We start from the raw sequence: 16,129 nt of genomic DNA, 5'->3' as shown, positions 1-16,129 counted from the left end.
TGGAAGAAAGGTGATTTAAGTCTCAATCTCTGTCATGACATTCAGGTGGTAGTGTCATAATTTGGTGTAAACAACATGGATGCATGGAGTATCAACAGCTCAGGCTGGAGGTGGTGTAATGGTGCGGGGAATGTTTTCTTGGCACATTTTGGGTTCCTGTAGTACAAACTGAGCATTGTTAAAACGCCATAGCCTAACTAAGAATTGCTGTTGACCACGTCCATTCTTTTATGACCACTGTGTACCCCTTTTCTGATGGCTCCTTTTAGCAGTGCACCATGTCACAAAGTTCAAATCATCTCAGTCTGGTTTCTTGAACAAGACAGCGAGTTCACTGCACTTAAATGGCCTCCACAGTCGCCACATCTCCTTTGGGGTTTGGTAGAAAAGGAGATTAATATCATGGATGTGCAGTCCAACCTAGTACTAGTGTAGCCAGTAAAGTGACTAGTACATGCATTTGGGCAGATGTATGTTTTTCAGTACTCTCAGCCCAAATCTACAAATGAATTAAATAGATTAAGCAGTGGGAACTCCCCACCCCCGAGCTAATTACTTAAATAGTTTGAGTTTCAGTGACATTTCTACCCTTTCTCTCTCTTTCTCTCTCTCTCTCTTTTTTTTTGTTTACTGATGAAAATTTTTATTCAATTTTTTGTCATTTAATGTTGTAGCTTTCCAAGTGGATGCACCAGGGAAGTACCAATGTTCTCTGTTTATTGAATTGATTTACAGGTCAGTTCCTCAGCCTGTGATTTTTCTTTAATACATTGATATAATGAAAGCTGTGACACCATAAGTGCAGTGGGTTGCTGGGTTAATGACTATCATTGTGTCAGTAAAGGTGGGTCTGTCTAATCTGATGTTTTGTTCACTGTAAACAGATAAGAAGACAACTTAAAGTGGTTTACTAATGCTTTTAATACTAATGCTGGTAGTCATGCAGCCTAAAGAGTTTATGCATGAGAAGTAATGAGCAATGGTGTCATTTCAGTAGTTGAAATACTTATTTCTGCCTAACATGGTGGAATTACAGCACTCCACTGCCTGCATGTAAGAAAAGATCATTTTTTAATTATCACTTAATAATAACTAATAGTAACGTACTCATGATTAAGTGACAGTATCTCAAGTGACTTAACAAGCACTCGAATTTAACCAATGTTACATAAACCACACTGTACAATCAACAATATTTTAAATATCTGACTTTTAAATTAATCAACTTAAGTTTGTAAGTTCAGTGAATTTGATGTAATAACTAATCCAAAACCAAAATAAATCTTGGATCAGTATCTTAATGTTTAAGAACAGCTGCCACAGATATTCTACTTTATGGCCAAGATACAGTAATCGTGGCATCAAATGGATTCAGACTGCAAAACAAATCAAATGAACCTGTCATGAACTTTTCTCTTTTCTATAGACCAAACAATGAATAAACTCAAAAATACATTAGCAGTTTAATTGATGGTCAAAATGAAATTCTTGGTTGTACGCCAGTATAAAAGTAAGTAGGGTCACTTTTCTTACAAACCTTTTAAAAAGGTTGCATGGGGAAAGTTTGCGTATCAAAATGATGAGCTTGTAATCTCAGTCATCACTTCTATCAACGAACAAACTCAGCAGAGAAGAGTGGGGAAATTACTGATTTATTGACAAAAAAGTCCCCTGTTTATTTATTTATTTCTAAGATCTCAGTGAAGGGTCGAAGAAGCAGATAAAGATCATCATATGGAGAAATAGCTCAGGTGCTTCACCACATTAATCCGCCGTGCTTCGCTGCTCATCAGTGTGCGTGATCTGAGGGTGCACTGATGGTGTTTGAGAAAAGGTAAGCTGAGTTTATCTAAGGTTCTGTTTTTTTCTGCTGGTGAATTTGTTTCCATCTGATGATGTGGAAAGCTCTGGCACGCTGAGACTTAAAATTTTGTCATTTCAGCTGCAAATAAATACACTGAAATCCCGAAACATTCAAGTCTAACAAGAGTTTCTGACACTTCTGAGCGGCCCATTAGGAAACGTTTCAGCGGAAAAATCCCCAAGATTTTCAGTACTCCAGGGAGGATTTCACTAAATCTTGTGCTTATTCTCATGATACTTAGGAAAAGTAAAGCGGTTTTAATAGCTTTCCCCTGACACATTGATGGTAGAATATGCTTTGGCTCTGTGGCAGATAGCTTCAATCCGAGGTCGACGGAGAGAGGGGGGGGGTTGGCTCGTGTCTGCCTGCCAGTCTGCTCTCATAAGGCCCCATCTAAACCAAATTAATACACTTCCTCCAACATCTGAGGATAAACCTGAGGGCCACTTTACTGTGGCAGCCCCTATCAGCCAGCTTGTAATACAACTGAGTCAGCAGTCAATGAGATACATTTGCAACCAGGCATTTGTCAGCGACTCAGTGCCATGGAGGCAAGAGATTTAAAATGTCCTGCAGTAAATTAAGTGCTGCTTGAAAAGTGAAAGGTGCCGGCTAAGCAGGCAGCTTCTTACTTTAAATGACACTCTGGTTAAAGGGCTGTGGTGACGGTGGAGAGAGGAGAGGAGTGCTTGCCTGGGTTAATATTGTTGACAGAAAATGTTAAACATCTGTAAAATATCTACATATCTGCTACTGTAAATGTGACCAAAAAACAGAGAAGAATTTGTTTCCCTGTTTGTCTTTGATTCTGCTATGAAATTTGTTTTCCACTGAAAAAAAAATGATGCCGAGAAAAGAGAAGCTGTGGCTCTTTACATGGATCTTTCTTGTTTGCGCTCTCTCACAGGAACTTTTATTCTTATCCAAAGCAGAACTTTAGCTTTTTGCAATGTTGTTGAGTCGAGGAACCAAGCACATGAAATATATTTTTAAAAAACTTCATAAGACGCCTCATTTTATGAAGCCAATACATATGACAGACTGAGCTGCCACTAAGAAGCTTATGGAAATAATGGAAATAGTGTAGTTTCTGTAACGATGATGTGCATGCTGTTACAGAAAGGGAAACAGGCTGGTATTTCCCAAGATGTCTTCTGGACTCAGCCTAAGCAGAGGAGTGGCTTTCCTGGGTTACATTAAAAATGGGAGAGCAGAGGTGCTGGCACGGTATAAGGTTTGATAAGCTACTACTGGCTGAAGACAGAAAGACAGCCTTCAATCCACATGAATGCTTTCTAAACTACCTTTATTTATTTATTTATTTTAACCAGGAAAGCATTTAAAAAATGTTTTATCTAAATTTGGTTAAAATGATTGTGAAATATTTTCAAAAACAATATTCGGCACACCTACCTGCAGTACTCGCAGTAATCCACAAGAGATCAGTATATCGCTGAGTGTTAGGAGACTCGGGAATGTACACACACACAGCCCAAGTCTTTTGAGAAAAAGCCTTATTACTAATATCAGTTACTCTAGAACATTATTAAAAACCAAAACTTTAACGTAATACACGTCTGTAAGAAACTGTGGAATGGTGCGTCAAAAATAATTGTGATTTAAAAAGAGTGGGCTCGTCCGGGATTTGAACCCGGGACCTCTCGCACCCAAAGCGAGAATCATACCCCTAGACCAACGAGCCGCATGCAAAGGACTGAAGAAGTATACTTTATAAAATTTAACAATCACAGCTGTCAAACTTGGTTTTTACCAAACGTTCAATAAATTCACTATCTAGCATGTAACCTTTGCTTAACATTCATGTAAGAACTAGTTCCTGTTAGGTAACGTTACTTTAGCTCGGTGCCCCACAAGCATTTGATGTCCAGCTACCAAAGTCATAATTAATTGGATTTAACACATCATTGGTTAGGTATGACTTAATTGAACTTTATTATGGAGGCCATCGGTGCATTTTTATTCTATATTTAACATGAACTGGTGTAGCAGTAGCTGTGTGCCGGAATGGGCAATATGACTTTGACATGACCCTGGACATGTGCAGAAATGTGCACATAATTAGAGCTATCACATCATTTTCATCAAACCATGATCTCTCTTTTTTTCTTTTTCTCAAAGGTTCCATAAATGAGATGTAATATGGAGTCATCCATTAAAGATATCAATGCGTAACTGCATCAGGCTGTAAAATTCTGTCAAAAAAAATTTAAGTAATTCCTTTTTTTTATTTACACAGCACCCCATTTGTAAGCAGGATATGATTCTCGCATATTTCATGATAGCCTTACATGTGCTGCAAAGACGCTATGTTGTGACTAGTGAGAAGCCTCCTTTTAAAGCAAACTGACACAAGATAATCAGCGATGTTTTCCTCTTGAACCTATGATCAGTGTGCTTCACTGTTTATAGGAACAGTTTAGGCATCATCGGTATAGAAATGTGACCCTTCCCCCTGAGAGGACAAGTGCACCCATGCTTTACCCGAACACCCAAAGTGCTATCAGATCCTCTCAGCCTATAACCGTAGATAGAGAAGTTAAACAACTCAGATAGATAAATCAGACCGCAGCTAGTCATGTGAAGGCCGTTTTGTTTAGAAGAAAAAGATCCGGATTGTCCCAGCCTGACTCTGTGATTGTTTACATTTTTAAGCTACATTCCACTGTTATTCAGACAGCTCTGCAAGCAGGGACTGGTATTAATGAGTAATTGATTTTAGTGCCATATCAAGTCTGCTTATAACTTACATTATTTACTGATTCCCTTACAAGGACAATCAGCATTGTTTAACACGATCTCTCTCAACACTATCTAATAACAGGAGTTTCTGACTCAGTTGTGCAACAGCTGCATTGCATTAGTTTGGCATCATTGAGGAAAACATACCAGCAATGATAAGTATTTGAAACAGGCTGACACATGGAAGTGTTTCTCAGTTTACACCCCTATCTTCAATATAACCTACATTAATAGGTTATAACAGCAGACCCTCAGTCTAGAGGGTCTGCTGTTAGGAAACATAACTGAGATAAGAAGATGGGCAGACAATAGTGGCATATTAATTCCATTATTAACATCGGTGAGAATAACTAGAAGTTATGCTGATTCCTTGAAGCTGCTCCCCATTGAGGGAGAACTAGAGTGTAAAAGAATAAATATCTGAAAACATCACAAAAATATATCCATAAAAATGCTATAAAGCCTGTCTCTCACAAGATCTTCCACCTTCATGAAACTTCAGTTAATGAAATTGTAGATGTTTCACAAAATGTAAAATATTTTATCATTTATGTTGGATTTATTAACTTTGGATGGTGTGGACAAGTGGGGAGGAGGAATAGTAGATATAGTGGACAAAAGACCTCAGTTCATGGGTGTAGTGAAGGAGGACATGCATACTTTGGTGTGACATAAGTGAACTCTAGAGATAGGGTGAGCTGGAGGCAGATGATCAGCTGTGGTGACACCCAATACCAGCAGGTGGAAGAAGAAGAAGACTTCCCCATGTTGAACTTACCATAGAGGCTAAACGTGAGCTACATCACAGACAGGACTATATTAATAATTCAGGGTAGCTGCTACTTATTATATCCCCTTTGGGAGTCTAGCCTGTTAATAACCCCCATGCTCTGTCTGATGGGCTTTTATCGTTTATAATGCACTTCTAATGGCCGATCTTGTACATGACACAGGCTGTTGCTGACTCACAGGGTCCAGGGCAAAGTCTTTTTTTGTGTGTCAGTTTCAGATTTCAGTGTTTTCGGTTCAATTAGGTTTTCGGTAGAATCTGTTTGTTTTTTCCAGTTTAGTTTCTATGAGTCTTAACATGTTTAGCATTCACCTTAGTTTTCATTGATACGAATGTTAGTTTAATCCTGTTATTATATCATAGAGGACATTTTTCAAGGGCAAAATTTTAAAATTTTAAAATCTTCCTCTCTGTTTTTAGTAATTTTATTTATCTATATTTTCTAAAGTCTAGTTTTTATTTGATTTCCCTTTTTGGCACCTAGTTTTAGTTAGTTAGCAGTTTCAGTGGCTCGGCTGAGGGCTGAGGCTGCTGCGCTCCTCTCGCCCAGTGCATTGTGGTCTGTGTGCTAAAGGAAGCTGCTGCAGCGGAATCTGAAGAATTTGAGGTGTCCGCCAAGTCTGCTGCTCATCGCTCTCTGTACTTCCATCTACTTTGCAAGGTAACCGTGTACTTTTCAGCATTTCACAAGTTATTTATCACCGAGTGTGTCGGCGCCGTCGCTGTTAAAACGACGAAGCTAACATTAGCTTATTTGATTTCCTGCCCGGCTAGTTAATAGTAATTAAAGCTTAGCTTAACAGTGTACTGAGCTGCTAGCTTGGGCTGCTAGCTTGTTAAATAGCGTTCAGTTGACTGTTGATAACCCGGAGGTTTGTTACCGCTATAGCAAAATTTTAAAATACCCGAAGCTGGTTTATTAAGTAGTATCAGTCACATTTAGAAAATCGGAAAATCAGCTGACTTGTAATGCTAACTCAACTAAACTACCTCGGAAACATATTTAGTTAATTAACCGGAAAAGAAATGCTCGGTTATATGCAGAGAAAACGTCTTCTCCCTCGTACGGTGGGTGTGTTTCTCACAGTTTCAGTTCATTCTGAATAAGGCTGTTCGAATAAGATACAACAGCCTACAACACAACTAGCAAAAGAGACAGATATGATGGTAATTACAGAAAGGTTGGGTTTGAAGGCTCGAGCTTCATCTCTTCCCTCAGATCATAGAGCTGTAGTGGGATGCAGCTGTAATGCAGACACCTAGAGCAGGAAAGCAGTTTTTTTTTGTGGTGAGACACATCACTCTCACAAGCCACTCCGAGCACAAAACAGACTTCCTGTCTCTCATACTCTGAAGCCTCTGAGTATGTGACTGCATGAGTCCAACCCCCATTTTAGAAGAAGGGTGAGAAAAGATTTTTTGTGTTGCTTGGTTTATATCTCTCTGTTTTTGTCTTCTCTTTCAGCCTAAACAAGGTGGAAAAAATGTCTCAACCTGACAAAATGAAGGTAAATCATATCAAACAAACCAACCAACCAACCAGTTTTTCTATCTGAACCAATAGGCATGCTGTAATACTAGATTCCTGCCTGTACTTCAGTGACTGCCTACTCCATTGCTGTAGCTTTAATGGTAGTGAAAAGGAAACCCAATATGCCCTCTGAGTCGAAACTTATTGTTTTTTAGGCATAGATATTACCGTCCTGTTAATGGGTACATTGTCTGCGTGCTGCTCATTATCCTCATGACTCACTCATGCAGTTTTCTTTGTACTGAAAGGGCTAAGGGCAGTGTAAAAACACACTGCTTATCAAGCTCACTCATCTTGACCTTCTTCCTGAAAGGACAAGGAATGGAGGCTTTGTCCACCTTATAAACTGAATAAAGAAGGTGCTGCTTTGTATTATATTTGAATTTTCTGGTATACAGCCTGGCTAGCTACAGGGATTGGTAAATGGCTTCCTTTGATGAGCTGCGTGTAGAAAATGCTGGATGAATGGGGTGGTGCGAGGTCTTTTGGAAATAGCCTCTTAAATAACCCTGTCACTCAAGCCTGCTCAGTGATTTAAGCTCGCTCGCATATAATTAGCTGTCGCCTCACATTTATCCTGCTCAGTTTAATCGGAAGTAATAATCATTTTACACTTCTTTCTTTTTACTTTTCCTCCCTTTTCTCTACAGCAGGGGCAGTTCTCCAACCCCGAGACCCCGGGGTATGTTGGATTCGCCAACCTGCCTAATCAGGTTCATCGAAAATCTGTAAAAAAGGGCTTTGAGTTCACCCTTATGGTTGTAGGTGAGTGCGCTAATGCTTTTCCCACCACATTTTTCATGTTGCTGTGACGTGACGCCGTTTTTTTATTTAGTCTGGAAAATGATAATGTATCTCAGTGATAAGAATGTTAAAGCTAGAGTAAACACGGCCACTTTGTGGAATGTATTTTGTCTTTTTTCGCTCATGTTATTGGGTTAAATTCATGTTGGGATCTTGGCTGGTCGCCTGAACAATATGCAGTTTTTGCAGTCTGAGCTCATTTTGGCTACCGTAGCTTTTTTCGTTTGTGTGTCGTGAGCACGCTGGTTGTTTTGTGTTCTATAATTCATAGGCGTGCACTTGACTGTCTTACTGTGCATGAAGTTTTTTTTTCTGGGCAGACGTAGTCATCGGTAAAGCTGCTCAGCTGATGTTGGCAGCAGTGTAAACTCTTGCTCTGGTTCCTGTGACTGTGTGAACCCCTGTGCTTGCTGGGAATGGGGGAGGGTCGAAGCTCCCCTCAACACTGCTCATCCTTCTGCTTTAAAATAAACCAGAGAGGAATGTAGCCTGTGTGCCTCGAGGGACCCATTCAAACAGTGGACAGCGAGGCCTGCTGGTTCTTGTAATGCAGTAATATACCCTCTGTGTAACCCCCGTTATTAAATCAAATCAGTGTTTTCCTGGGTGAGCGGCTAGCTGCTGCTCTGCTCCACATATAGAAATAATAACGTTGCAATGAAAATTAAAAGCATTGATCTCTGCTTTAAAACGCTGTGCAGTCCTCTGTAGTCTCTTCCTTTCCCACACGCACTTGAACTTGCAGTGTGCATAATAAATATGTCAGTTTGCTCCCTTACAAGACCTGGCAAATTGCCACTAAAGAAGACCTCAGTAAATCTTTTGTCACAGCCTGGCGGGAGCAGCAGTAGCAGCTGTTTAAGACTCTGTGTCTGCGCTCGACTTCTGCTTTTAGCTGGATGTAACTAAGAAACTAAACAGTAGTTTCTTGTCTTTACGGTTGCTTTGAATCTTTTTTTCAAGACAGCAGGCAGAGTGTTAGACTGAAGCGATGCAGCAGATCAGATCAGACGTTTGTGTGGTGTGCAGGGGTTTTTTCTTTGCCTGATTATCAGACTGAGTTACGATTGTCTTTCACTTGAGTAACACCTACTACTGGTATTTCGATCCATGGTTTAAATTTTGTCCTGTGAAGACATTGATACTGATGTGTAGTTCATTCATAAATTACATCGACTGAGGCATTCAAATAACGTCATTCTCGTTGTCATTAAATACAGTTTGTTTACCCTTTGTTTATTTTGTTAAAGAGCTGGAGGTAATATAGTTTTAGAATCACATCAGTCCTTTCCCCTGTGATAGACTGGATACCTGTCCAGGGTGTACCTTGCCTGTTCCCCATAACAGCTGGGATAGGCTCCAGCTTCCACCCGACCCTGAATTTGAAAAGTCATAAAGAAAATGGAAAAATGGAAATTTCACCACAAGCTTTATTTTTACTACACAACATTATGATTTTATTAGCGATTCAAACCAAGTCCCCTGGGGATTACCATTCATGAGCAACTGACCTGCTAACTCAAGTTCATTAGGTAAAAAGGTACACGCCTACATTTTCAGCATGTTAGCAGGAAGATATGGTTACTATACGTCAACACAGCAACACAATTGGTGTTATGTTTCCTGTTTAACCTGCTAATTTTGGAATTCTGTAGATTTCTATTTGGCTTTTGAATGTCGGGTCTCTTTTGTGTAACCTCTCTGGTCAATTTAAGGTTCTTACCCTTAACTCATGAACAAACTCATATCCTTCCCAGCTTCTGACAAGGTTTCAGTCACCTGACGGCTGGGGAAAGATTAATGCTGAAGTCAGATTTAGAGTTTGGTTGATGTGTATTTCCATCTTGTGTGAGATGCAGTGTGTGTTACAGGCAGATGCCTCATTTCCTGCGGTGCACTGAGGACGTCTTTGTTCTTTTGGTTGAAACTGAGCTCTGCATTGGAAGAGCCTTGCACTAACTGGAACCTGACTGTGCATTTGTAATTATTAGCAGTGTGTTTATACAGCGCTCATTTACTTCTTGTGACAGCTTTACCTTCCTGTTATCTAAAGGTGAATCTGGACTTGGAAAATCCACCTTGATCAACAGCCTCTTCCTCACTGACCTGTACCCTGAGAGAGTCATTCCCGGAGCAGCAGGTAAAACACACACGCACATTTACACGCTGAAAACACATATGATTCATTTTTTGTGAAGCAGTTTGAGAAACCTGTGTTTGATCTTTCTTCCTCATAGAAAAAATAGAAAGGACAGTTCAGATCGAGGCATCCACTGTAGAAATCGAGGAGCGAGGAGTGAAGCTCCGCCTCACTGTGGTTGACACACCAGGATACGGAGACGCCATCAACAGCCAAGACTGGTGAGAAATCATTGTAGGGTGGAGGCTGATGAGTAGATGAGGTATTTTTGGATTTGAATTGCTATCTTATTCCTGTGATCTGTGAGTGGTGATGACCCACTAACGTTAGATGGCTCAAAATAACACTGTGTTGAAATCTTAAGGATAGGGGAGAATCTATTATTAGCCAGGCTTTGTGGTTGCTTTTGTTCAGTATAATTTCTAACTTTTTTTTTTTTTTTGCTCCATCCAGTTTCAGCACCATTATCAGCTACATTGATGACCAGTTTGAGCGCTACCTCCATGATGAGAGCGGCCTAAATCGTAGACACATTGTTGACAATAGAGTTCACTGCTGCTTCTATTTCATCTCCCCACTCGGCCACGGGTGCGTCCTGCTATGCCCACTTGCACAAATACTGTATAGGCCTAAGTCATTACAGTGAAGGTCCTCTGTTCACGCAGATTCTTTGTCTCTCGTTGACCCTCTGTTTCCTTTCCCTCCCAGCCTGAAACCACTTGACGTCCAGTTCATGAAGGCCATTCACAACAAGGTCAATGTGGTTCCTGTCATCGCTAAGGCCGACACACTCACCCTCAGAGAGAGGGAGAGGCTCAAGCGCAGGGTGAGGACACCAGAGTCACCCATTGTTCGGGGACTTTTCCATTTCCTGACTTGAAGAGTCGTTACAGTATCATGTTATCATACTCACTGCTTTATCCATCGGGTGCATCAGAATATTGCAGGTACTACTGTATCAGCAGGTCCTGAGAAATGATTCTGAGGATCGTTATCTCGTGTCTGGAGACAAAAGAAAGCAGAGGATCATCATCAGTTTAACATAACGGCCAATAACTGTTGTTTTACACTCTCGTGTTATTAAGATTCTCGACGAGATCGACGAGCATGGCATCAAAATCTACCATCTTCCCGATGCTGAGTCAGATGAAGATGAAGATTTCAAAGAGCAGACGAGGATCCTCAAGGTACTGACTTCATTATCTGTGCAGGATTTCAACCTTGGAAAAAAAAAGTTTCTTTCTGTCTTCTTCCTACGCAAATAGCGATGGGAGATTTGAAGAAAACATTACATCGCTGTAATTCTTGAGCTGAGTAGCAAGACATGGTTTCTATCTCAGTGTTTTCTGTGAATGAACTTGTGAGATGGCACGTGTGCTTAAAACAAATGCATCAAAATAAACACTGGGTAAGGGTTCAGTGTGTTACCCGCTGCAGACCACAAAAGCAAAGAGGAAAGCTATCAGACAGCCCTTTCCAACAAATATTACATTTTTGTAAAAACAGTAAGTTTATATGTTGTAAATGCAGGATTTGCTGGTTTAGCTGGCTGGTTAGTTAGGGTGAGGTGGTAGACAGCCCAATCCTACCCTCCTGGTCATCTTGTGAAGCTTTGATTATTCACTGTAGAAGCTTTGGTAGTCGTCTGGGACAGCTCTGCTTCTGTTAAACTTCCAACTATCAATTTAGGGATTGGTTTTGAGTATCATAATTATCCGTGGTGTGTGGTTGAAACATGACAGCAGAAATATGAGCTACTGCTCCTCTTCTCCAGGCTAGCATCCCATTTGCAGTGGTAGGGTCCAACCAGCAGATTGAGGCCAAAGGGAAAAAGGTCAGAGGTCGTCTGTACCCTTGGGGAGTGGTGGAGGTGGAGAATCCGGAGCACAATGATTTCCTCAAACTGCGGATCATGCTGATGTGAGTGGTGAAGTTTGTGAGTTGACTAAACTGTGTACATAAAGTAGTCTCATTTTCCAACCGCTGTAACCAGACGGCCTCCGCCTGCTTTTGGAGGGAGTATGGCGGTGCCTGAGCTCTCTGCAAATCTGTTTATTGTTTGACTTTTCCTCAATCCCACAGAACCCACATGCAGGATCTCCAGGAAGTAACCCAGGACCTGCACTATGAGAACTTCCGTTCGGAGCGCCTCAAACGGGGTGGCAGGTTGTCCTCCCATGGTTACATTCTGCCTCTGTCTCCTGCGTACGTACTTCCCTGTCTGCTTGCTTTTCTGCACCTCCCCCTCCTCAAACAGCAAATCTCTGAGCTGGGTGTACATTTACAACCGGTAAAATATTGTGGAAAAAAACACACACACTAGGTGAAACTTAACAAAACCCAGCTAAACCAACCAGAAAAGGAAAAATAAAGAGTTATTCCTGTTCATTGGGTAGTTCGGTCATTCATTTCCTTTTTTCCAGTATCAGTTCTGTAGTACAGTAGCTCTAACCCGTGATTTTTGCATGTGAACTGTAATAGACTGTAGCAGAGGTAGTTGGAGGTGAATTTAGTACTGTTAGCTGTAGTTGTTTTTTTTTATCTTGTATGTAGTTCACAAATCTGCGCAGGTTAGAAACAAGATTACTGTGTGTAGCATTTAACATAGCGTGGGTACCTCATTATTTAACCCCTAACGTAGATCCAAAGGACTGTTTTTAGACTTTTCTTCTAAAGGCAACACAGGATAAGGGAGTGGTTTTACTGTCTTCATATTTGCCGTGCCATCTGTCCAAAGATGGTGTCTGGTGTTGAATTGCCTTATTCCCCAGTGAGTGGACTGATGGAGGTACTGTTTTATTTTTGATTTTGTTAGTTTGGGGGAGGTCCTGCTCTTCCCCTGACTTTTGCACTCACTGCTTCTCTCTTGAATCTTCATGCTTTCACCTCTGTGTAGTTATTTGTTGTAGCTGCCAACTCTTCTCTGAGAAGCCTTGTTCCTGCAAACAAAACTAACCCACTGACCCGCTTTTCTACTTCCTCAGTGTGACTTTTGTCGTGTTTGCTTAACGCTGCTTAAAATGGCAACAATCTCATGCAGAGAAAACACAATTTCTCTGCTGACTAAATAATCGTGCTTCAAAAATCACTACAAGAGCATTTATAACCTCTCCAGTTGTGTGTTTGCTTTAATGATTATCTTTTTAATTATGTCCTGCATAATTAAGTCATTGATCTTTCAGTGCAGAGCATTGCAGTAACTATAGTTGTGTCTGTAAAGCAGAAAGGGACCCGAGCCGGAGGAAATGGACAAGGATATGATCCTGCAGGAGAAGGAGGCTGAGGTGAGATATTTTAGACACTAGACTACAAGCGTTGTTTTCAAAGAAATGTGTTGTTTAGGTTTCCTCAAGAAAGTTTTTGGGCCAAGATAAAGATAAGGCACATTTATTGCTTGTGTTTGCGACGGGCAGCTAATCAGAAGATTTGTTGCTTGTTGCAAGCAAGGAGGCGAATTTAAAGGGAGAGGAGATGAAACGGCATCTTTCAGACAGGGGATGGAGTGAGGGTGTGCACCAAGGCCCAGTATAAGACAAATAAGTAGACAACCTTGCAGAAACAACAATAAACAATATTATATGATAGAGTCTATAGAACCCCCAAAAATGCCTTATGTCACTTCAAAGTCACAACCATGAGAGTGTCCTGACTCACACCTTTTGATGTTGTGTGTCATTCAGCTGAGGCGAATGCAGGAGATGATTGCCAAGATGCAAGCCCAGATGCAGAAACAAGGAGACGGAGAGGGAGAAGGCCAACATGTGTGAAAGTGATGGTGAGACCTGTGGAAACACTCAAGGCCGATTCTGCTGCAGACACATCATCAGTTATTTTACAGCATGCTAGATTTCTGAACTTGGTTATCTTCAGATGTCCAAATATTAATATTCTTACTTTTCTTTTTTTCTGGATTAGGTATTTGAGCCACTGCTCGAGTTTGACCAGAGAGATGGAAAAGCTGTAAAGCTGCCTGGTCACTGACTCCTCTTGCTTGCCACTATTTTATTATTATTATTTCTGTAATTTCAGCTCCACATGGGATCTGGAGTCATTTTTTTTTTAATGCATACAGTAAAGTATATTCAACAGTGTTACATTTATATATTTACACACGGTTCTATTTTTTTTTTCTTTTTTTTAAATTGTACCACTTTAGAAGAAATCGTTTACTGAAATGAAGTCATATGACCAATATTTTAAAATGCTTGCATATTTTATATTGGGAGATAGTTAATTTTTTTTCCCTTTTGTTTGCTGTTCAGAAAACCAAAGTATTGCTGCTTCTATGCGAAGACTTTAGTGCTGAAGCGTCTGTCGGAGCACATGCTAACACATGCTCTGTGAAGGAGTGTCATTGAGAGAGATAACTGTAGTAGCAGACGTAGCTGAAAAACCTCTTTTATTCCATTGTTACATGACTGTGTCAATGTTATTCCTGTCAGGAGAAAACATTATTTAACAATTTATGAGTTCACCATACATGCTTGCCATTAAATGGGGCCTGTCCTGCTCAGTATTGATGTTAACCCGCTCATGTGCATGCGATTCTCAACCCATTAAAGAATTACGATAAATTTTAGGGCAGTGTTTCATCCATTTGTGCTTTTATCAGATCGGTGTCAGTATGTACAACTGCCTTCGAGTGTGGTTAAGCTCCTTTTGATATGAATTAAACTGTGATCCATAACCTTTTATAGTCTTCCCCATACGCCAGACAAATGAGGCGCGAGGCCTCTTTGGTGCTTTCACTTAACTAAATGCATTTAGTCCTTCAATTGTGTCGTCCTCGGTGTAAAGTGAAGTCATGTGACAGGAGCAGTGAGCGAGTTTATTGGTACAGTGAGATTTAAGAAGTTGAAACTTCTACCTGTCCCTACTGCTGAACGCTTTGTGGTTTTAGTGACCGCAGAGTTTAAAGGCGACCTGATGAGGTCAGCGTAGCCAACGATCCCCTCACCAGCCGAGATGTGAGTTCTGACATTCCTTTGTGCTGTTTGTACCTGACAGATTTTGTTCTTGATACATATATTGTAATAAAAGTTTTATTAAGTATCAAACTATTTTTTTGAGTCTGCTTTTTTTTTTTTAAATTTCCCCCCTACTTTTTTGTTTGTTGTTTTATTTCTAAGGGAGAACTGTTCAAATAATAAGATTTAAATAACAGAAAGAAATGTAGGTGTGTGTAATCACTGTGTTTTTGTGTATACGGAAAGACAATGAACACAGTTTTAATCATTTTTGTTCAAGATTTAACGTTTGTGAGAATATGAACCAGGTAAGTTTGTAGCGTTAGGGAAGATCAGGTGACTGTGCCTGTGATTACCGTTGGCTGAATTTAAGCTGCTCATTTTAAAGCATTTGCCAGATCCCATTTACAGAATATGACTAGACGAAAGCCACACTGCGATTGGTCATGCAACACTTTGTAAAATTAATTTGTCTAAATTCATAAAGAAAGCTATGCCTCAGAAGTAACACAACTGATTACTGATTCAGGGTGTATGATACACTGGATCTTAGACAGGCAACACTTCCCACTGTAACCTAATCAGTGCCTGCTGGTGTTCAGTTAGACCATAAACTTTATAAAATTAGAGGAGCCTGAAGCTGCTCGTCATGCACATCAGGTGATGCTCTGCTATGTGTTTTATTTCAGTGAGATTAATTACCTCTGAAAGAACCACCATGATTCTGCCCTCACAGTAACAGGGTGTCACTAATTACTGAGATACTGTGAGATATAGAGGTTAATTACCAAACCTCCAAGCTTATATTCCCATGTGCAGCAAGAGGAGTGGAAACAGAAGCAAATGATAGTGTAACAACATTTCTTTTTTTTAATAGAAGATTACCTTTTAAAACATTAATGAAGCACCAGCATCTGCAGCATTGGACTAATTTGAGCTTATAGTCTAGGTTAAAGCTGATACTGATACTTGGCAGAAGTCTTGAGCCACCCCTCATTTCTTCATGGTTATCTAGGAAAGCTAGAAAAAGGTGCAACACATTTTTATTAACACAATAAGGCAGAAAACAGTTCTAGCAAGTCTGAAAGATGAAATTGAATATGTGCTTTTATTCTTCTATATGGTTTTTAGATAGGATTACATGTTGGAACAAAATCTGACTGTACTTTTCCTAGTTTATAATTCCATAATTTTTGACACAATCTCCATCACTGCTGGTTGAAATGCAGCCCTTGAATGGTTCATTGGTGCTGGTCATTAAAAAAAAAGAAAA

General features: G+C 40.2%; 1 protein-coding gene and 1 non-coding gene across 3 annotated transcripts; one reads left to right on the top strand and one right to left on the bottom strand.

Moving 5' to 3' along the window:
* Positions 1 to 3,494: 3,494 nt before the first annotated feature.
* On the bottom strand, positions 3,495 to 3,566 carry trnap-ugg. Its single transcript has one exon. It is a non-coding gene; the product is annotated as a tRNA-Pro (tRNA).
* A 2,391-nt stretch (positions 3,567 to 5,957) lies between these two features.
* Positions 5,958 to 14,950, top strand: sept2 (septin 2). 2 transcript variants are annotated; one of them, XM_031749789.2, is made up of 13 exons: positions 5,958 to 6,075; positions 6,880 to 6,922; positions 7,596 to 7,710; positions 9,803 to 9,889; positions 9,987 to 10,110; positions 10,343 to 10,477; positions 10,598 to 10,715; positions 10,975 to 11,076; positions 11,664 to 11,809; positions 11,972 to 12,055; positions 13,113 to 13,173; positions 13,570 to 13,664; positions 13,805 to 14,950. In XM_031749789.2, exons 2-12 carry the CDS (start codon positions 6,899 to 6,901, stop codon positions 13,654 to 13,656), a joined length of 1,083 nt encoding a protein of 360 aa, XP_031605649.1. In that variant the 5' UTR covers positions 5,958 to 6,075; positions 6,880 to 6,898; the 3' UTR covers positions 13,657 to 13,664; positions 13,805 to 14,950. The 2 variants fall into 2 exon arrangements, with proteins under 2 accessions (XP_031605649.1, XP_031605648.1); XM_031749788.2 differs by having other exon boundaries at positions 11,972 to 12,094.
* The last annotated feature ends 1,179 nt before the right edge of the window (positions 14,951 to 16,129 follow it).

Source organism: Oreochromis aureus, linkage group 18 (assembly GCF_013358895.1).
Source record: "Oreochromis aureus strain Israel breed Guangdong linkage group 18, ZZ_aureus, whole genome shotgun sequence".
In the NCBI taxonomy this organism is placed as follows: domain Eukaryota; kingdom Metazoa; phylum Chordata; class Actinopteri; order Cichliformes; family Cichlidae; genus Oreochromis; species Oreochromis aureus.
The sequence above is the reverse complement of the archived record's forward strand: the minus strand, read 5'-3'. Positions and strand labels throughout refer to the sequence as shown.

Bases quoted from the DNA above. Each gene is read 5' to 3' on its own strand.
- sept2 (XM_031749788.2), top strand. From the start codon at position 6,899: ATGTCTCAACCTGACAAAATGAAG. The intron at 10,111-10,342 runs GTGAGAAATCAT...TGCTCCATCCAG, and splicing joins GCCATCAACAGCCAAGACTG to TTTCAGCACCATTATCAGCT. The intron at 10,716-10,974 runs GTGAGGACACCA...CGTGTTATTAAG, and splicing joins GGGAGAGGCTCAAGCGCAGG to ATTCTCGACGAGATCGACGA.